The 20,429-nt window shown below is 62.6% G+C and overlaps 4 protein-coding genes across 5 annotated transcripts in view; 2 read left to right on the top strand and 2 right to left on the bottom strand.

Annotated features, from left to right (window-relative positions):
* The first annotated feature begins 1,402 nt into the window (after nt 1-1,402).
* On the top strand, nt 1,403-2,544 carry SVBP (small vasohibin binding protein). 2 transcript variants are annotated; one of them, XM_058818911.1, is made up of 3 exons: nt 1,403-1,463; nt 2,153-2,274; nt 2,356-2,544. In XM_058818911.1, the coding sequence occupies exons 2-3, from the start codon at nt 2,155-2,157 to the stop codon at nt 2,440-2,442; spliced, it is 207 nt and encodes a 68-aa protein (XP_058674894.1). In that variant the 5' UTR covers nt 1,403-1,463; nt 2,153-2,154; the 3' UTR covers nt 2,443-2,544. The 2 variants fall into 2 exon arrangements, with proteins under 2 accessions (XP_058674894.1, XP_058674893.1); XM_058818910.1 differs by having other exon boundaries at nt 1,415-1,463; nt 2,094-2,274.
* Nucleotides 2,545-4,176: 1,632 nt separating this feature from the next.
* TMEM269 (transmembrane protein 269) lies at nt 4,177-8,298 on the bottom strand. Its single transcript, XM_058818898.1, has 7 exons — nt 8,274-8,298; nt 7,445-7,486; nt 6,902-7,049; nt 5,671-5,768; nt 5,437-5,580; nt 4,400-4,600; nt 4,177-4,321 (listed from the first exon to the last, which is right to left on the bottom strand). The coding sequence occupies exons 1-7, from the start codon at nt 8,296-8,298 to the stop codon at nt 4,212-4,214; spliced, it is 768 nt and encodes a 255-aa protein (XP_058674881.1). The 3' UTR covers nt 4,177-4,211.
* A 92-nt stretch (nt 8,299-8,390) lies between these two features.
* On the bottom strand, nt 8,391-15,051 carry LOC131567073 (chymotrypsin-like elastase family member 3B). Its single transcript, XM_058818543.1, has 9 exons — nt 15,009-15,051; nt 14,838-14,914; nt 14,349-14,446; nt 12,989-13,123; nt 12,774-12,910; nt 11,948-12,096; nt 11,683-11,871; nt 9,906-10,321; nt 8,391-8,706 (listed from the first exon to the last, which is right to left on the bottom strand). Exons 1-9 carry the CDS (start codon nt 15,049-15,051, stop codon nt 8,391-8,393), a joined length of 1,560 nt encoding a protein of 519 aa, XP_058674526.1.
* Nucleotides 15,052-19,874: 4,823 nt separating this feature from the next.
* HSPG2 (heparan sulfate proteoglycan 2) overlaps nt 19,875-20,429 on the top strand; it is a 47,668-nt gene continuing 47,113 nt past the window's right edge. The window contains 1 exon segment of the mRNA XM_058818602.1: nt 19,875-19,975. Within this exon segment, the coding sequence (XP_058674585.1) occupies nt 19,910-19,975 (66 nt within the window). The 5' untranslated portion in view covers nt 19,875-19,909.

The following is a 20,429-nucleotide window of genomic DNA, read 5'->3' as shown; positions in this document are numbered from 1 at the left end:
ATGCCATGCCATGCGTGCTGTGCTGTGCCAGGCTGTGCCAGCGCTGGCAGGGCTCTCTGTGTACTGCAATGTCCAGGGGCTGTGTGAGAGCTGGGCCGTGCAGGGTGGGCTGTACAGAGGGGCTGATCTGTGGGCAGTGGGCTGCACACAGGGGGTGCTGTGTGCCTGGATGTGGTACAGGGGGTGCTCTGTGGTGTTTTGGGGGGTCTCTGTAGGGATATGGTGTTTGGGGTTATGTGTAGGGGCTGGGCTGTCATATATGGACGTGGGTCCATAGGGGTGTGGTGTGTGGAGGGAGCTGTGTGGGGCGGTGGTAACGGGGTGGGCTGTACAGTAGGGTGATAGAAGGGGCTGATCTTTAGGGCCTGGGCTGTGCCAGGACTGTGGTGTAATAGGGGAGATGTGTGGCTGTGCAGGGGATGGGCTGTATATGGAGGGATGGGGATGTATAGGGGGGGGCTGTTTATAGGAACACGGGGTAGGGGGTGACGTGTAGGGAGTGGGGGGGATGTGTAGGGGGTGGCACACACCAGTAAAGGAGCACTGGGATGTGTGTAGGGAGTGTCACACACTAGTAAAGGAGCACTGGGAGGCTGTCACACACCAGTAAAGGACAGTGGGGCACTGGGGGGCTGTCACACACCAGTAAAGGAGCACTGGGGAGGATGTTTAGGGGGTGTCACACACCAGTAAAGGACAGTAGGGCACTGGGGGTTGCACACAACATTAAAGGAGCGCTGGGGATGTGTCCCACACCAGTAAAGGAGCGCTGGGGATGTGTCCCACACCAGTAAAGGAGCGCTGGGGATGTGTCCCACACCAGTAAAGGAGCGCTGGGGATGTGTCCCACACCAGTAAAGGAGCGCTGGGGATGTGTCCCAGTCCCACACCAGTAAAGGAGCGCTGGGGATGTGTCCCAGTCCCACACCAGTAAAGGAGCGCTGGGGATGTGTCCCACACCAGTAAAGGAGCGCTGGGGATGTGTCCCACACCAGTAAAGGAGCGCTGGGGATGTGTCTCACACCAGTAAAGGAGCGCTGGGGATGTGTCCCACACCAGTAAAGGAGCGCTGGGGATGTGTCCCACACCAGTAAAGGAGCGCTGGGGATGTGTCCCAGTCCCACACCAGTAAAGGAGCGCTGGGGATGTGTCCCAGTCCCACACCAGTAAAGGAGCGCTGGGGATGTGTCCCACACCAGTAAAGGAGCGCTGGGGATGTGTCCCAGTCCCACACCAGTAAAGGAGCGCTGGGGATGTGTCCCACACCAGTAAAGGAGCGCTGGGGATGTGTCCCACACCAGTAAAGGACAGTGGGGCACACTAGGAGCAGTTCCCTTCCCCGCCCGCCAGGCGGCGCTGCGGGGCCCGGCCCGTGCTCTCCGCGCGTGCGCCCAGGGTGGGCAATCGAGCACCGAAAAGCGGAAGGGGTGCCCTGCCATCTTGCCCCGGGCACAGCCCCTCCGGTACCGGGGAACGCGGGGGGGGGCACCGGGGGCTGAGGGAGCGAGGGGCGTGAGGGGCTCGGCTGCGGCAGCGACGGGGCACCGGGGCCTTGGAGGGGGCTGAGGGAGTCCGGGGGCTGAGGCGTCCCTGTGGGCCTGGGAAGGAGCTTGTTGGGTGCTGGGGGTTGCGGGACTGGGGGGGCTGTGGGCACTGAGGGTGGGGGGGTTCGGGCGGGTTGTGATTTATGAGGGGCTGGGGAGATGGAGAGGGCTGTGAGGGGCCTGGGGGCCTTCAGTGGTCTCGGTGGGCGATGGGGTGCAGGGGGCTGTGAGGGTGGAGAGGGGCTTTGGGATCGGGGTGTGTGTGAGCTTGGGGGTGCTCTGGGTGTTGTGGGGCGAGGTGTGAGGAGATGGGGCCGCTGAGGGGAATGGGGGGTGACGGGGAGAAGCCTTGGGGGGGCCCTGTGGGGCTCAGCATAACTGTGGGGTGGGTGTGAGGCACCCGAGAGGCTCCGGGTGGGGTTGAGTCTCTCCTGTGAGGCTTAGGATGCATTTGGGGTCACCCCGGGCCCTCAGGGTGGATGTGGGGAGTCCCCTTTGGGGATGCCATTGGGGCACCCCATGAGAGCCTCGGCTGTGTGGGGGTGTCAGGGCCGGGGGGTCCCTGTGGGTGGCTCCGGGACCTCCGGTGACCCCAGCCCGGGCCGCAGCCATGGATCCGGGCGCGGGGGCGCGGAAGGAGCGGCCGAAGCCGCGGGAGCCAGCGGCTCGCCTGGAGAAGGCCAAGCAGAGGTCGGCACAGCAGGAGCTGAAGCAGCGGCAGCGGGCGGAGGTGGGAGCGGGGAATGGGGAGGGACCCGGCCCAAGCCGCGGCCGAGCCCCCTTTGCCATCCTAACCCTTTCCCCACCCCAGATCTACGCCCTGAACCGGGTGATGACGGAGCTGGAGCAGCAGCAGTTCGACTCCTTCTGCAAGCAGATGCAGGGATCCGGGGAATGACAGCCAGCCCGGCCTCTGCCCTACCCCCCCTTTTCTAATCCCCCGGTATTTATTATCAAATCGCCCTTTTTGTATCAATAAAATCTCTGCTGGTTCTCTGTCTCCCGGCTCCTGCTTGCTCCGGGTGCGAATGGCCTGAGGCCAGAGCAGCTGCAGTGCCGGGTGCCGGCTCCAGGCACGGCCCCACCCCGCCATTCCCTGGTTCAGGGAAGGGTCCTGCCCTCCAAAAGCCGGGGGTTATCCCGAGGGGATCCAGCAGGGAAGGGTCCTGCCCTCCCGGAGCCGGGGTTTATCCCAATGGGATCCAGCAGGAGCCGCATCCCGCAGCTGCTGCAGCCGGCAGAGCCTCCCCGGGGATCCCGAGCGTTCCTGCAGCGCCAGGTTTGACCTTCGCTTCCTTCCTCCGCCCACACCCTCTGCTCCAGCCGCTGCTGTCCGGCGGTCTCCGGCTCTGCAGAGACTTTGGATCGAGTCCTGCTGCCCCCCTTTCCCTGCCCCAGCTGTGTCGCACTGAGAGGGTGAAAATAAACAACGTTTGGGATGTGGTGTTTCCCTGCAGCCACGGGTTAAGTGGTGAATTCCAAACCGCTCCCAGAGAATCCCGTGTTGGAAACCCTCTGAAAGTTTGATCAGCATCTTTCTCCTCCCAGCCAGGGACGGCCCTCCTTGTTTTTGGAGTGTGAACCTCCCTTTGTAATTAATTCCCACTCGGCCACAGTGTGAGGGATCCCTAAACTTCAGGTTTCTGTGCAGAGAAGGGCTTGGGGGTCTCTTGTCAGGATAAACTCTAAACTTCCCATTTCCCAAGGATTTGGAGCTCTCTGCTGTTGGGGGGATGTGGTTTCCCTCAATCCCTCCAAAATACAGGGATTTTGGGGCTTCCCTCAATCCCCACAAAGGAAAGGTGTAAAATTTGTGGGGGTTTTGGGGCTTCCCTTGATCCCCACAAAGGATTGGCATTTTGGGTGTTCCCTCAATCCCCACAAAGGAGTGGGATTTTGGGAGTTCCCTCAATCCCCACAAAGAAGAGGGATTTTGGGGCTTCCCTCAATCCCCACAAAGGATAGAGATTTTGGGGCTTCCTTTGTTCCCCACAAAGGACAGGGGTTTTGGGGCTTCCATCAATCTTCCAAAGGACTGGGATTTTGGGGCTTCCCTCAATCCCCACAAAGGATAGAGATTTTGGGGCTTCCTTTGATCCCCACAAAGGACAGGGGTTTTGGGGCTTCCCTCAATACCCACAAAGGACAGGGGTTTTGGGGCTTCCCTCAATACCCACAAAGGACAGGGGTTTTGGGGCTTCCATCAATCTTCCAAAGGACTGGGATTTTGGGGCTTTCCTCCATCCCCACAAAGGATTGGGATTTTGGGTTTTCCCTCGATCCCCATAAAGGACAGGGATTTTGGGGCTTCCATCAATCTCCCCAGAGGATTGGGATTTTGGGTTTTCCCTCGATCCTCACCAGGGACAGGGATTTTGGGAGTTCCCTCAATCCCCACAAAGGATTGGCGTTTTGGGGCTTCCCTTGATCCCCACAAGGGACAGGGATTTTGGGGCTTCGCATCAATCCTCACAAAGAACAGGGATTTTGGGATTTCCATCAATCCCCACAAAGGATTGGGATTTTGAGGTTTCCCTGCAGCTGAGCCTCTCTTTCTTTACCTTAGCAGCCACTCGGATTCAGCAGGAAGAGTGAAGGGAGGAAGCAGCACCCGAAACAAGGACGAGGATGAGGATGAGGAAGGCTTTACTAGGCTCTAGGGAGGGCTCAGGCCTTGCAGCTCCAGAGGGCGAAGGGGAAGACGATGTAGGACGTGGCCCAGGCCAGGCAATAAACCGCAGCCACCGCCGTCGGCGCCAGCAGCACGGCCGCCACCCCTGTGAGCAGGACAATCCTTGGCCATCCGCTCTCCCTGCCCTTTCACCCCCATCCCCAGAGCTCATCCCCGTCCTTACCTCCAGCATAAACCAGTTTCTTCCAGAGCTGTGACTCCAGCACCCTGTCGTGGGGGTAGCAGCCGCAGTCGGCCATGAACAGGGTCATGGCGGTGGCGGCCACGCGCAGCAGGGCCACGTGTCCCCCGGTCAGCAGGAAGGTGCTGGCCAGCAGCGCCGAGGCGTAGGGGCACGGCAGCCCTCGGTAGGTGAAGGGGATCCCTGGGGGGCGGCAGCACTTCAGTGTTGTTGTAGTTTTTATACTTTGTAATACTCTGTAATAGTTTTGGTTTTGTATCCCCGTATTTTTCCCAAATGGTTTACCCCGCATTGTACCCCTTCCTTTTACCTGTGTAATCCCTTTCCTTTGCTGAGATCATCCCCAAATCCCCACCCTGGCTCTCTATCAATCCCTCAGCATCCCATCCCCTCCATCCAGAACTTTCAGTCCAGGATGTTGAGTGATTATCCAGAGACCAGGAGTCAACCCCCAAGTGTTTCTCCATAGGCTGTTCTAATTATCCATTTCCCAGTATCCATTCCTTAATTTTTCTTATTGGTCAGTAAAATGTTATCTATAGTAAATTTCTTATTGGCTAGCAAAAAGTTATTTCTTTAGGTTTCCACCTCCCTTTAAATGTAATTTTGGCACCTCTCTAAGGCTCTCAGCAGGAGCCCCCTAAGGTGTAGGTGCTCCTTTGGATTAACCCCTGCTGAGAGTCAACCCCTTCATCTTCATGTTCCAGCATCTCTTGAGCTGCAGGTGATCAGCCTGGCTGCCTTTGGTACCCCCAGGGATCAGCCTGGCTGTCCTTCTGTCCTTCTGTACCCCCAGGTTCAGCCTGGCTGTCCTTCTGTCCTTCTGTACCCCCAGGGATCAGCCTGGCTGTCCTTCTGTCCTTCTGTACCCCCAGGTTCAGCCTGCCTGCCTTTGGTACCCCCGGATCTGGCCGGGGTCCCCTCAGTGGCACTCAGAGGGACTCAGTGGCACTCAGACAAACCAGAACACAATGTGGGGGCTCACAGCCCAATCCCCCCCCTTTTAGGGGCTCACTCACCGCTGGAGAAGAAGCAGAGGCGGGCAAACACAGCCAGCACATAGGCCAGGCTCAGCAGCCCGCCCAGCACGCCCTGGGGCTGCAGCAGCAGCGCCGTGCCCAGCCCGAACGTGGTGAAATCAGCAAAATCATCCAGCTTGGCACCTGTGGGGGCAGCGAGGGGCAGTGCCAGGTGGGCACCGGGCACAGGGGACGCCCATGGGGTCAGCCCTGGCCCCGGGGGGATGCACTCACCCAGTGCAGAGCAGGCGTCGAGCTGCCGGGCCACGGCCCCATCGGCCAGATCCAGCAGGAAACCCAGGAGCAGCAGCCAGCAGGAGTACTGGTATTGCCTAAGGGGGGACACCCCACTTCTCAGACCCTGCTCCCCTCTTTTTCACCCCATTTCCCCCTTGTTTGCCCCATCGTACAGGGTGGAGGTAAGCCCAGCCAGCAGGTTGGCCACAGAGAGAGCAAAACTGGGGTGATTTCCACTTTTCATCCTATCTTTGCCCTATTTGCCCTTTTTTTTCCAGCAGAAGCAGGGTGATCCCCACTTTTCAACCTGCATTTTCTTCTTTTCCCCTTTTCTGCCCTGCCCTCTTATTTTGGATGGAGGAGAACCTGACCTCCAAGGTTGGCCATAGAGGGAGCAGATCCAGGGTGACCCCCACTTCCCACCTCTTTTTCACCACATTTACACCTTTTTCACCATATTTCCTCCTTTTTCATCACATTTCCCCCATTTCCCAGAAAAACTGGGGTAATCCCCACTTCTCAACCCTCTTTTTCACCCCTTTTCAGCCCATTTCCTCCATTTTCCCCCCTCATCCTTTGATGCTGCAGAGGCCAAAGGTGAGGAGAGAGCCAAACCACAGTGTCCCCCACTTTGCATCCCCTTTTCCCCCATTCCCTTGTTTTTCCAGCAAAACCAGACTGGCTTTCACTTTTCTACCCAATTTTCACCCTATTTCCATCTTTTCTCCCCCTTTCCAGCAAACCATGGCAAACTGCACTTTTCTACCCAATTTTCACCCTATTTCCATCTTTCCTCCCCCTTTCTCCAGCAAACCATAGCAAACTGCACTTTTCTACCCGATTTTCACCCTATTTCCATATTTCCTCTCCCCTTTCCCCCTTTTTCCAGCAAACCATGGCAAACCACACTTTTCTACCCGATTTTCACCCTATTTCCATATTTCCTCTCCCCTTTCCCCCTTTTTCCAGCAAACCAGGACAAGCCACACTATTCTACCATCTTTGCCCTCTCATTTCCCCCTTTTGCAGAAAAACCAAGCTGACCCCCATTTCTGTGCATCTTTTTCACCACATTTCCCATTTTTTATCCCATTTTTTCCCCACCTATTGAAACTGTGGAGTCAGGAGAGGACCCTGCCCACCCGCTTGGCCACAAGGGGAGCGCATCCAGTGTGACCCCCATTCCCCAGCCCCGATTTTCCCCCCGTTTTTCCCAGTTTTTCCCCACCTGTTGACGCTGCAGAGGATGGAGGAGAGCCCCGCCAGCAGGTTGGCCACGGAGATGCCGTTGGCCGCGTTTTTCCGCAGGAATTCCAGCGCCCGGCCCCGTCCCGCCTGCTCGCTCAGCACCAGCTTCTTGGTGGACTGGAAAATACCTACAAACCCCCCAGCGTGTTCCAAACCACGGAGGGGCTGCAGCCCCCCCAAAAAAAACAAAACATAGCAGGGTCGGTGCAGGGGTTCCCCCTCCTCAAACCAAAATCCCCCAAAATCTCTTTAGGAAAGCAGCAGGGGATTGATTCGTGCAAGCTCTGCTGCTGAGCTCCCCACCGGCGGCCAAAAAAATGGAATAAAAGAGGCCAACAAAAAAAAAAAAAAAAAAAAAAAGCAAAGAAACGAATAAAAGAACTGTAAAAATATAATAAAATAAAGACAAAATCAAGCCAAACCCAAGCTTAGACTAAAAGCCAACCCCGGTTTAAGCTCTATGGATCTTATATACCTATCGGGCTAAGCTTTAGGGAAAGAATTTAAGGGTCCTGTCCTTTGCCCCCCGCCTTTGCCGTGTCCCAAAGCCAGGCAGATCCTTCATCTGAAAGAAAACAGCACGTCAGAGCAAGACAAACCCCCCCGAGCGCCCTCAGAGCCCCCCCAGAGCCGCTCCATCGCCGGAACGCCACCAGAAACAGCTCCCCAGGTGGGAAAAGCCCGGAAAAGCCGCGGCAGAGGAGCCCAGGAGGTGCCGGGGGTCGGCGGCTCCGAGCCGGGAGCGACCTTTGGACACCGCGCCCGGAGCGGGGCTGAGCCCGGGCTGAGCCGGGAAAATCCCCCCGGATTCCCGCACGGCCGCCGCGGATCTTTGGGGCCGCGCTCCCCGCCTTTGTCCCTCCATTCGGGGTGAGTTTGGGGATGTTGGAAAGTGGAATTTTAGGGATTCGCCGTCCCTTTCCCATTGCCGAGGAGCCGGGAATGTTCCGGAGCTGCGGCAGCGCCGGCTCCAGGCACCTGCGAGCGTCACAAAGCCGGGCACGGCCGGGGCCCCCCAGCTCGCCCGATCCTGGCGTTTGTCACCCCAAAATCTCCGTGCTGGGATGGGAGGGAATTCCTTAACCCTGCGCCGCTCCCGCTGCTTTTATCACTACTTTAGGTGGGGGAAACAAGGTGATTTTGGTTCTTCCCAGGTGCGTTAGGAGGCGCAAGGAAAAGGGGTTCAGCCACCACAAATTCGAAGTTAACCTATTTTGGGGGGGGCTATGCATGTATTTTACAATTTTCTGCCCCTATAACCCTAATTTTTCTCCTAACCCCTGCCAAATGATGATTTTTAGGGATGGGGGACACCTCGCCAAAGGGCCGAGCGGCATCCAGGTGACACTTACCGACCGGCGGTGACACCATCCACATGGCGGCGGCGGCTGCGGCAGCGGCGACAGTGACGCCCCGGCCCGGGGAAACTGAGGCAGGGGCCGCTCCGTGGGGCTCCGCGCGGTGCCGCGTTATATAAGGAAAAGCCTCTCGGGCTGAGTCACCCGGCGGGGGTGGGTCCGGCCAGAGGCCACGGACACGGACACGGGGGGTTCGCAGCCGCTTGGCACCACCGGCGAGGGAGGAGCTGCCCCGGGGGGCCGGGGGGCCATGCCAGGCTCGCCGTGCCCCTGCCAGCCTCCCAGCGCCCCTGCCAGCCTCCCGGTGCCCACGCCAGGCTCGCAGCACCGGTGCCAGGCTCGCAGCGCTTGTGCCAAGCCTGCGGCGCCCGTGCCAGGCTCGCAGCGCCCGTGCCAGGCTCGCAGCACCCACAACGGCAGGACCGGGCTGGCAGCACCCATGGGGCGCTGATAGCACCTGTGTCACACTCGCAGCTCGGGTGTCTCGCTGATAACACCTGTGCCAGGCTCACAGCGCCCTTGTCACTCTGCTGACACCTCTCACAGCGCCCATTCCAGGCTCACTCCTCGCCTTCTGCAGGTGTGGACCCCCCGTGCCACGCTCACGGCACCTCTGCCAGCTTTGCAGCCCCTTGGGCAGGCTCACGCCACCCACACCCAGCTCATGGCACCCATCCCACACTCCAGCACCCATCCCACACTCATGGAGCACATGCCAGGCTCTCAGGGCCCATCCCAGGATTGCACCATCCGTGCCAGGCTCACAGCACCCATATCCTGCTCACAGTACCCATGCCAGGCTCACAGCACCCCTGCCACACTCACAGCACCCCTGCCAGGCTCACAGCACCCATATCCTGCTAACAGCACCCTGGCAGGCTCACAGCACCCCTGCCACACTCACGGCACCCATGCCAGGCTCACAGTGCTCACACCATGCTTTGTATTGCCCATGCCAGGTTCAAGGCACCCACCCCACACTCACAGCACCCATGCCATGCCCACAGCACCCACGCCAGGTTTACAGCACCCATCCCACACTCACAGCACCCATGCCATACTCACAAAACCTCTGCCAAGTGTTCACCACCTGTATTTGTGTCCTGCTTGTAGCACCCATGGCAGCCTCACAGCCCCACACCAGTCCCAAACACCCACACCAGTGCCAGGACACCCACACCAGTGCCAGGACACCCACACCAGTCCCATGTCACCCACACCAGTGCCAGGACACCCACACCAGTCCCATGTCACCCACACCAGTGCCAGGAAACCCACACCAGTCCCAAACACCCACACCAGTCCCACAACACCCACACCAGTCCCAAACACCCACACCAGTCCCACAACACCCACACCAGTCCCACAGCCCCACATCAGTCCCACACCAGTCCCAAACCCCACACCAGTCCCACAGCCCCACAGCAGCCCCCTGGCACTGCCACACACCTGTCCCTGCACCCACTGCCACCACAGCATGACTGCACCCAAAAGGTGCCACCACCCCGTGCCACCCCACCCCAATTCCCACCAGTGGCACGGGGGTACAGCCGGTGCCCCCCACCCTCACCCCCTGCCCTGGGTCCCCTTTCCCGCCACCCTGGGCCTGTGCCAGGTGACCCCAACTTGTGCAAGGGTGTCACGAGCTGGGGGAGCCGAGCCTCCCCCTGGCCCCGAGCAAAGGGCCGGCGATAGCGAGGGGGCTGCGGGGCGGGCGACACCGCCAGGGCCACCAGCGGGGGAGCAAAGGTCCCCGAGGACACGGTGACAAGGAGCCCATAAAACTTATACAGCCCTGCAGCTGGAATTTTCCACCCAGACGGCAGCGGGAATCGGGGGTGCTGCAGAGCCCCGGGGTGGGGGGGATGGCCCCGGGGTGCCCCGTTGGGGGGTCCCAGGGTGCCGGTGGCAGCGGGGACACCGTGAAAGGGCTCTTTGTTCCCGGTCACGCGCCGGTGCCGGCCGTTGCGAGGAGACGGCCGGGCCAGGAGGGCCACGGCCATGGGCACCGGGCCCTGGGGCACCCCGAGGGGGCTGTGCCACTGCCTCGGGGGGGCACGGGATGGCACTGGGTGCCCCATAGGGGACATGCGGGTGTCCTCAGGGCACACAGAGCCACCGCGCCGGTGTGTGTTGGGGTGCCCATGGCAGCAGGTGCCCATGGCACAGGGCACTTTGGGGTGCTGTGTCACCTGAGTGCCACCCCTGTGGCACCCGGGTACCCATCCCTGTGGGATCTGGGTGTCTGAGGGTGCCATCTCGACGGCATCTGGGCACCTGTGGGTGTCTGGGCACTTCTCAGGGTCTGTCCCCATGGTGTCTGAGTATCTCTGGGTGCCCATCTCTGTGGCACTGGGGTGTCTCTTGGTGCCCATCCCTGTGGCACAGGAGTGTCCTGGGTGCCCATCCCTGGGAGAATGGGGTGTCTTTGGGTGTCCATGCCCATGACATTGGGGTGCTCCCAGCACTGTCTGCTGGCAATGGTGCAGCCCCTGCTGCCCCCAGACCCCTGCCCAGCACAAGGACCACAAGGACACACTGGTGCCAGCTGTTGGTGTTTATTGCTTTATTTGCCCGATGCCAGGCCAGGGGGAGTTGATGACAAGGACGCTGCCATGCTCAGTTGTTGTTCATGGTCTGGAAGGGAGAAGCTTCTAAGACAGGAGGACAGCGCCCCAACACCCTGACACCCCAACACTCTAATAACCCAAAACGCCAGCAGCCCATCACCTCAGCACCATGGCATCCCAGCACCCCAGCAGCCTGGCACACCAGTGCCCAGCACCTCACACCCCAGCACCACGGCTCCCCAGAACCCACAGTCCTGGTACCGCATTGCCCTGACACCCCACTTCCTTGGCACCCCAAAACCCAGAGCCCTGGTACCCCATCACCCCAGAGCTCTGGCAAACCTTTGTCCTGGCACCCCCGAAACCTGGTGCCATGGTGCCCTGGCATGCCAGCAGTTCAGAGCCCTTTTTCCTCAGCTCCATGACTCCCAAGCACCCCAGTGCTGTGGCACATCTGTGCCCTGGCACTCTGGCACCCCACTGCCCTGGCACCCAGCAGCCTGGTACCCTGGCACTCCAGCACCCCAGAGCACTCTTACCCTGGCACTGTGGCACTGACACCTGGCACCCTGGCAGTCCCATCCTCTGGTACCCCAGCATCAGAGCACCCCAGCAATTGGTACACCAATGACCTAGCACCATGGCAGACCAGCAGCCTGGCTCCTTTGCCCCCTGGTGCCCTGCTACCCTGGTACCCCATTGCCCTGGCACCTCAATTCCCTGGCACCCCAAAACCCAGCAACATGGTACTGGCATCCCAATTCCCCAGCCCCATGGTACCCAAGTTCCCTGGCATCCTGACACCATGATATCCCATTCTCTGGCACCCTTGCCCCCTGGCAGCCCAGGATCCCCTTCCCTGCGCCCACCTCAGCAATCCAGTCCTCGAAGGCGGACACGCGGGTGAACACCGTGGGTTTCTTGGCAGCGTTGCAGCCCAGGGCAGACACGAAGCTGGCGATGCCGTGCACCTCCCAGGTGCCATCCTCAGCCTGGCAGTTCAGGGGTCCCCCGGAGTCGCCCTGAGGGGTGGGGTGAGGCAGGGTCAGCACCACAGTGGGTCTGGGATGTGCCCCCTGCCCCCGGAGCGGTACCCACGTTGCATCCGGATTTCTCGGCGCCGCCGGCGCAGATCATGGTCTTGCGGATGGCCAGGGCGCCCCACCAGTCGGGCTGGGTGCAGTGCTCATAATCCACCACAGGCAGCTCGGCCTGCTGCAGCCGGTCCGGCAGAGTAGACCCCCCAGCTGTGGGATCAGAGCATCGGGGTGTGCACATGGCCATCCGTCTGTCCATCCATCATCCATGGATCCATGGATCCATCCATCATCCATCCATCCATCCATCCATCCATCCATCCATCATCCATCCATCCATCCATCCATCCATCCATCCATCCATCCATCCATCATCCATCCATCCATCATCCATCCATCATCCATCCATCCATCCATCCATCCATCCATTATTCATCCATCCATCCATCCATCCATCCATCCATCCATCCATCCATCCATTATCCATCCATCATCCATCCATCCATCCATCCATTATCCATCCATCCATCCATCCATCCATCCATCCATCCATCCATCCATCCATTATTCATCCATCCATCCATCCATCCATCCATCCATCCATCCATCCATTATCCATCCATCATCCATCCATCCATCCATCCATCCATCCATCCATCCATCCATTATCCATCCATCATCCATCCATCCATCCATTGTCCATCCATCATCCATCCATCCATCCATCCATCCATCCATCCATCCATCCATCCATCCATCCATCCATCCTCCATCCCTCCCTCCACCTTCCCATCCATTTCCCCACCTATCCCTCTGTCCGTCCCTCCTCCCCGCCCCCTGCCCTCCGTCCCGGCTGTCTGTCTGTCAGTCTGTCTGTCCGTACGCACTGGTGAGCAGTCCCCAGCCGCTGAGCACGCACGGGTACCCGTTGGGCAGCACGGAGCCGGCGGGCGGCAGCCGCCCCACCTGCACCTGCGCCGAGAGCACGGCCGGGCGCTGCAGCTTCATCAGGGCGATGTCATTGCTGCGGGGGGACAGAGGTCAGAGGGGCGGCCGGGGGTGGCACGGCCTCCCCAGCCCCCTCCGCAGGGACCCCGCTCACCCGCAGGCCGCGCAGAAGCTGAGCCACTTGGGGTGCACGAAGATGTCGTCGGAGTTGACGGGGATGCGCTGCTCGGAGCCCTCGCCGGTGCTCATGTCGTACTCGCCCAGCACCACCTGGTACGTGCGGGATTTACTGCGGGGAAAGGGGGAGTCAGGGCCTGCGGCGCTCCCTCGGCACCCGGGAGCCTTTCACGCACCCACACGCTCTGCCCTGCACCCTAAATCCCCTCCATGCGCCAAATCTGCACCCAAACTCACCTCACTGCACCTGAACCCCATCTCCTCGGCACCCTGAGCCTATTCCTGCACCAAACCCCAGCCCTGCGCCCAAACCCCAGCCCTGCACCCAAACCCCAGCCCTGCACCTCCCCGCGCACCCACCCCGCACCCAAACTCGCTTCCCTGCCCTCCGAGCCCCCTCCCTGCCCCCATCCTGCACTGCACCCATCTCTGCATCCACTTTACATTTCTCACCCCATCCCTGCACTCAACGCATGTGGCAGCTCCTCCCTGCGCCGGGAATGCCCTCCCTACTCCCAGAACTCCCGTCTTGCGCTCAGGACTCCCTCCCTGCACCCCTCCCGTACCCAGAAGCCCCCTGCACCCCCATGAGGCCTCTCCATGCACCCCTCCGTGCACCCCACATCCCCTCCTGCTCCCATCCCTGTGCCCTGCGCTCCTCCCGCAGCCCTTCTGCACTCCCTTCAGCCCAGACTCCCACCACACCCACCTCTCCAACCTGCACCCTTCCCTGCGCCCTTCCTGCACCATCCCCGCACCCCACACTCACCCCCCTATCCAACACACCCCCAACACCCAACTCTGCACCCCGCGCCTCTTCCATGCAGCTCTCTGCGCTCCTCCCTCCCTGCAGCCCCATCTCACAGCCCCCATCCCGCATCCTTCATCTCTGCAGCCCCATCCCGCAGCCCCACTCCCGGTGCCTCCATCCCTGTGCCCCATCCTTGCAGCTCCATCTCACAGCCCCCATGCCAAAGGCCAAAGCCCCGTCTCGGTGCCCCCATCCCGGTGCCCTCGCCCCGGTGCCCCCATCCCGCAGCTCCCATCCCTCAGCCCCCATCCCCATCCCTCAACCCCCATCTCCATCCCGGTGCCCCCATCCCGGTGCCCCCATCCCCATCCCGCAGCCCCATCCCCATCTCCCATCCCCATCCCGGTGCCCCCATCCCGGTGCCCCCATCCCGGTGCCCCCATCCCCATCCCCATCCCGCAGCCCCCATCCCGGTGCCCCCATCCCGCAGCCCCCATCCCTGTGCGCCCATCCCGCAGCTCCATTCCCCGCGCCCGGTCCCGGTGCCCCATCCCGCAGCCCCCATCCCGGTGCCCGGTGCCCTCACGAGATGCAGTGCGCGGCCGTCATCACCCAGTTGGCCGCGATCAGGGTGCCCCCGCAGGTGTGGCGGAAGGTCCCGTCCCGCTCGTACTGCAGCGAGATCTGGGGGGGCAGAGACACGGCTGGGTGCCACCGACCCACACGGGTCCCCCTGTCCCCCCGTCCCCCCTGTCCCGCTGTCCCCCTGTCCCCTCTGTCCCGCTGTCCCCCTGTCCCCCCGTCCCGCTGTCCCCCTGTCTGTCCCCCTGTCCCGCTGTCCCTCTGTCCTCCCATTCCCCCGTCTCCCTGTCCCCCTGTCTGTTCCCCTGTCTGTCCCCCTGTCCCCCCGTGCCCCTGTCCTTCTGTCCCCCCGTCCCGCTGTCCCCTGTCCCCCTCTCTGTCCCCCTGTCCCTCTGTCCCGCTGTCCTTCTATCCCCCCGTCTCCCCGTCCCCCTGTCTGTCCCCTGTCCCCCTGTCTGTCCCTCTGTCCCCTGTCCCCCTGTCCGTCCCTCACCTGCCAGGGCCAGCTGTAGGGCTCCGCATCCTGCCCGTTGACCACGCGGGACTCGGGCAGCACGGCGGCGCGGGCACCTGCGGGACACGGGGACACGGCGGCACCGTCACCCCCCGGCATCCCCCAGCCAGCCGAGCCTGGGGACACGGGGGGGCTCAGGGGACACCTCACCGCCGGCCACCAGCAGCAGGACAAGGCTCAGCAGGGCAGCCATGGCTCCGGTGTGGCTGTCCCGGGGCGCCCGCCCGCCTTAAATCCCCGCGGGCACCCAAGGGCACCGCTGGGAACGGGCACCCGGTGCCCAGCTGGGTCCCGGAGGGGTTAAACATTAACCTGGGCCTTGGGGGGACGTGGCACTGGCACCCGGCCAGCGGGGACCCTGCAGGTCCCGAACCCCCTGTCCCTGCTGCTGCCGCTGCCCCCGTGCCCCCTGTGTGCCCCCAGAGTGCCCCATGCCCACCCCATGCCCTCACAGCCCCTCTGAGCGCTCCCCCAGTGCACCCCTTAGCCCCAGTGACCCCCACAGTCCCCACAGCTCTCTGTGTGCCCCACAGTGCCCTCTGTGCCTCCCTGAGCCGCCAGGACCCCCCTGTACCCCCAGAGTCACCACAACCACCCCCTGTGCCCCTGGTGGCCTCCAGCGCTCCCCACCCCCTGGGCCCCACAACCATCCCTGTCCCCCCCATTCCCTGCACCCCTGGTGTGCCCATATGGCTCCCGTACCCTTCATGGGCTCAGTGCCCCTCACACCCTCCCCTCCTGCACCCCCAGGGCCCCCACAGCCATCCCAGGTGCCCTCCACAGTGCCCACATGGCCCCCATGGACTGTACGGCCCCATACGTCCCTCCTCCCACACCCCATAGCATTTCCATCTACCCCTGTGCCCCCACGGCCCCCCCGTCACCTCTGCTGCCCCCACAGCCCCCTCCAACCAGCCCCGTGCCCCCCATGTTCCCATAAACCCCCCATGGCCCCCACGTACCCCCCCTCCCACAGCCCATGGTCCCTGTGCCCCCCACATGCCCTGTGCCCTGACCCCCCTGGCCCCCTCCCAGAACCCACAGCCCTCACAATCACCCCCTAAACCCTTTAAACCCCTGTGCCCCCCAATATCTGCCATGCTTCTTGTGTTCCCCATGTACCCCCCGTGCTGTCCTGTGCCCCAATGACTCCCCCTGCACCCCTATAGCCCCCCTAAATCACTTTATGTCCCTGGTGTGCCCTATAGACCCTATAAAGCTCAGTGTCCCCATGGCCCTGAGCCCCTGGTACCCCCATAGCCCCTGTACCCCCCTGTGCCCCCATAGTGCCCTCTCCACACCCTGGTGCCCCCATAGATCCCCCCATGCCCCCTCACAGCCCCTATAATTCCCTGGTGCCCCCACAGCCCCCCATGGCCCCATTGCTCCCAGAGCCCCCCATGTCCCCCCATTGCCCCCAAACTCCCTCACACACCCGGGGGGGGTCCCCACGCACCCCAGAACCCTTGTGGAAGTTCCCACAGGAGTTCTCCGTGTCCCTGCAGTGTCCCCACACGCTCCCATGACCCTGTACGAGCCCCCAGAGGTGACACCTGTGGCCCTGTTAAAGTTCCCAGGGGTGTCCCAAGGTGTCCCCAAGGGCTCTCATGTCCTTGTGAATGTTCCCAGGGGTGTCCCTGCAGTGTCCCCACACGCTCCCATGACCCTGTACAAGTCCCCAGAGGTGACACCTGTGTCCCTGTTAAAGTTCCCAAGGTCCCCACACACTCCATGTCCTTGTAAAGTCCCCAGGGGTGTCCCCAGGTGCTCCCATGACCCAGTAGAAATCCCCAGAGGTGGCCCCTGTGTCCCTGTTAAAGTTCCCAGGGGTGTCCCAAGGTGTCCCCTGCACCCCTATATCCTTGTAAATGTTCCCAGGGGTGTCCCAAGGTGTCCCCAAGCATTTCCATGACCCTGTTAAAGTTCCCAGAGGTGACACCTGTGTCCCTATTAAAATTCCCAGGGGTGTCCCAAGGTGTCCCCATGCACACCAGAACCCTCATAGAAGTTCCCACAGGAGTTCTCCATGTCCCCTGCAGTGCTCCCATGACCCTGTACAAGTCCCCAGAGGTGACACCTGTGTCCCTGTTGAAGTTCCCAGGGTATCCCAACGCGTCCCCATGCGCTCCCACGTCCTTGTAAAAGTTCCCAGGGGTGACCCCCATGTCCCCTCATGTCCCCATAACAGTTCCTGCAGGTGCTCCACAGTGACACCCCCGTGTCACCCTGCAGCTGCCCAGAGGTGGCCCCCATGTCCCCACACACCCCTGTGTCCCCATAGATGTCCCCACAGGTGCTCCATGATGTCCTGCACCCCACGACCCTGAAAAAGTCCCCAGGGGTGTCCCCACACACCCCTTGTCCCCATAAAAGTTCCCAGGGGTGCCTCCCCATTCTCTCCCCACACTTGTGTCCCCATAAATCTCCCGGGAGTGTCCCCACGGTGTCCCCACGTGTCCCTGTGCCAGTTCCCACAGCTGCCCCACAGTGTCCCCATGCGCCTCCACGTCCAGGAGAAGTTCCCAGGAGCGTCCCACGGTGTCCCCAGGCACCCGTGTGTCCCAGCAGAGGTTTCCACAGGTGACCACCCCTGTACCCCCATGTCCCCCATGTCCCCACGCACCCTCGTGCCCTCCTGGAAGTCCCCAGGGATGTCCCCACACAGCCGGGTCCCAGTTTAAGCTCTCAGAATTGTCCCCTGTGTCCCCGCCATGTCCCTGCAAAAGTCTCCAGGGCTGTCCCCCACACCCAGTGCACGTTCCCAGGGGTGTCCCCATGTGTCCCCCCGTCCCCCTGGTGTCCCTGCAAGCGTTCCCAGGGGTGTCACCCCACGTCCCCACACACGCCAACATAAATTCTCAGAGTTTCTCCCCGTGTCCCTCCGTGTAAATGTTCCCGGGGTGTCCCCGTGTCACAGTCCTCAAACTCCGCGAGACCCCAGAGTTGTCCCCCGGTGTCCCTGCGCCCCTCCGTGTTCCCCGTGCCTCCCGTGTCCCTGCAGATGTTCCTGAGGGTGTCCCCGTGTCCCTGTACAAGCTCCTGGGGGTGTCCCCCTGTCCCTGTACAAGTTCCCAGCGGTGTCCGTGTGTCCCAGTGCCAGTTCCCGGGAGTGTCCCGGTGTCCCGGTGCCATTTCCCAGTGGTGTCCCCTTGTCCCAGTGCCAGTTCCCAGGGGTGTCCCCATTTCCCAGTGGTGTCCCCTTGTCCCAGTGCCAGTTCCCAGGGGTGTCCCCATTTCCCAGTGGTGTCCCCTTGTCCCAGTGCCAGTTCCCAGGGGTGTCCCCATTTCCCAGTGGTGTCCCCTTGTCCCAGTGCCAGTCGCCGAATATGTCCCGGTACAATCACTCGGGGCTGTCCCAAAATACAGTGCCAGTTTCCGGAGGTGTCCCCATGTCCCCGCACAAGTTCCCGGGGTGTCCCAGTGCCACTTCCCAGGGTTGTCCCGGTGCCCGTTCCCGGGGGTGTCCCAGTACAAGTTCCCGGGGTGTCCCCATGTCCCCGTGCCCGTTCCCAGCCGTGTCGCGGTGTCCCGGTGCCAGTTCTCGGGAGTGTCCCAGTGCCATTTCCCAGCTGTGACCCAGTGTCCCAGTGCCATTTCCCAGCTGTGACCCAGTGTCCCCGTGTCCCAGTGCCAGTTCCCAGGGGTGTCCCAGTGCCCCGGTACAAGTTCTCGGGGGTGTCCCTGTGCCAGTTCCTGGTAGAAGTTCCCAGAGGTGTCCCCGCGTCCCTGTGCCGGTTCCTGGGGGTGTCCCACGTGTCCGTGTCCCAGTGCCACTTCTCAGGGGTGTCCCTGTGTCCCAGTGCCAGTTCTCGGGAGTGTCCCCGTGTCCCTGTACAAGTTCCTGGGGGTGTCCCCCTGTCCTGGTGCCACTTCCCAGATGTGTCCCCCTGTCCCAGTGGCAGTTCTCAAGGGTGTCCCCGTGTCCCAGTGCTAGTTCTCGGGAATGTCCCTGTGTCCCTGTAGGAGTTCCCGGGGTGTTCCCGTGTCCCAGAGCTCGTTCCCGGGGGTGTCCCAGTGCCAGTTCCCGGGAGTGTCCCCATGTCCCTGTAGGAGTTCCCGGGGGTGTCCCCGTGTCCCGGTGCCATCCCCAGCCGTGTCCCGGTGTCCCGGAGCCATTCCCCAGTCGTGTCCCGCCGTGTCCCTGTACAAGTTCCCGGGAGTGTCCCTATGTCCCTGTAGGAGTTTCCGGGGATGTCCCGGTGTCATTCCCCAGCCGTGTCCCCGTGTCCCCGTGCCCGTTCCCGGATGTGTCCCGGTGTCCCAGTGCCATTCCCCAGCCGTGTCCCGGTGTCCCGGTACAAGTTCCCAGAGGTGTCCCGGTGCCATTTCCCCGGATGTGTCCCCATGTCCCGGTGCCATCCCCAGCCGTGTCCCCGTGTCCCCATGTCCCGGTGCCATTCCCAGCCGTGTCCCGCCGTGTTCCGGTACAAGTTCCCGGTGTCCCCGTGTCCCGGTGCCATCCCCCCAGCCGTGTCCCCGTGCCCGTTCCCGGATGTGTCCCCGTGTCCCGGTGCCATCCCCCAGCCGTGTCCCCGTGTCCCCGTGCCCGTTCCCGGATGTGTCCCCGTGTCCCGGTGCCATCCCCAGCCGTGTCCCGGTGTCCCCGTGTCCCGGTGCCATCCCCAGCCGTGTCCCCGTGTCCCCGTGTCCCGGTGCCATCCCCCAGCCGTGTCCCCGTGTCCCCGTGCCCGTTCCCGGATGTGTCCCCGTGTCCCGGTGCCATCCCCCAGCCGTGTCCCCGTGTCCCCGTGCCCGTTCCCGGATGTGTCCCCGTGTCCCGGTGCCATCCCCAGCCGTGTCCCGGTGTCCCCGTGTCCCGGTGCCATCCCCAGCCGTGTCCCGGTGTCCCCGTGTCCCGGTGCCATCCCCCAGCCGTGTCCCGCCGTGTCCCCTTCCCCCCCCCCCCCCCGGTGTCCCCCTCGGGCGCGCGCTGCGCGGCCCCGCCCCGCGGGCCGGGGGGGGTACCGGGGGGGGGCGGGGCGGTCCCGGGGCGGCGGCGCGGCCGGAGCGGAGCGGAGCGAGCGGGGCGAGCTCGGCGGGGCCGTGCGGCGATGGGGCGGCGGGGCCCGGCGGCGCTGCGGACCCTCCTGCTGCTGCTGCTGGGGAGCCTCGGGCCGGTGAGTGCGGCTGGGGGCGCCCGGGGACCCCGAACCGCGCTGGGGGGTCCCGGGAAGGAGCTGGGAGTTGGGGTCCCGCCGAGGAGTTGGGGAGATCTGAAGGATTTGGGGGGTGTGAAAGGAGCCGGGGGCTCTACCCGCGGATTTTGGGGGCTCTGAAAGGAGTTGGGGTCTCCCCCTACGGAGCTGGGATCCCCAAAGGAGTTGGGGGTTGGGGTCCTCAACAGGGTCCCGCCAAGGAGTTGGGGAGATCTGACGGATTTGGGGTGCCTGAAAGGAGCCGGGGTCTCCACCCGCGGATTTGGGGGCTCGGAAAGGAGCTGGGGGCTCTGAAAGGAGTTGGGGTCTCCTCACACGGAGCTAAGATCCCCAAAGGAGTTGGAGGTTGGGGTCCCGCCAAGGAGTTGGGGAGCTCTGACGGATTTGGGGTGCCTGAAAGGAGCCGGGGTCTCCA

The sequence above is a fragment of the Ammospiza caudacuta genome, chromosome 22 (assembly GCF_027887145.1).
Source record: "Ammospiza caudacuta isolate bAmmCau1 chromosome 22, bAmmCau1.pri, whole genome shotgun sequence".
Taxonomy (NCBI): domain Eukaryota; kingdom Metazoa; phylum Chordata; class Aves; order Passeriformes; family Passerellidae; genus Ammospiza; species Ammospiza caudacuta.
This window is presented reverse-complemented; position numbering and strand designations above follow the sequence as displayed.

Bases quoted from the DNA above. Each gene is read 5' to 3' on its own strand.
- LOC131567073 (XM_058818543.1), bottom strand. From the start codon at position 15,051: ATGGCTGCCCTGCTGAGCCTTGTCCTGCTGCTGGTGGCCGGCG. The intron at 13,124-14,348 runs GTGAGGGCACCG...CTTTCCCCGCAG, and splicing joins ACGGCCGCGCACTGCATCTC to TAAATCCCGCACGTACCAGG. The intron at 12,097-12,773 runs GTGCGTACGGAC...CTGATCCCACAG, and splicing joins CGGCTGGGGACTGCTCACCA to CTGGGGGGTCTACTCTGCCG.
- SVBP (XM_058818911.1), top strand. From the start codon at position 2,155: ATGGATCCGGGCGCGGGGGCGCGGAAGGAGCGGCCGAAGCCGCGGGAG. The intron at 2,275-2,355 runs GTGGGAGCGGGG...TCCCCACCCCAG, and splicing joins AGCAGCGGCAGCGGGCGGAG to ATCTACGCCCTGAACCGGGT.
- TMEM269 (XM_058818898.1), bottom strand. From the start codon at position 8,298: ATGTGGATGGTGTCACCGCCGGTCG. The intron at 5,769-6,901 runs GTGGGGAAAAAC...GTCCCCCCTTAG, and splicing joins ATCCTCTGCAGCGTCAACAG to GCAATACCAGTACTCCTGCT. The intron at 5,581-5,670 runs GTGAGTGCATCC...CTGCCCCCACAG, and splicing joins CGACGCCTGCTCTGCACTGG to GTGCCAAGCTGGATGATTTT.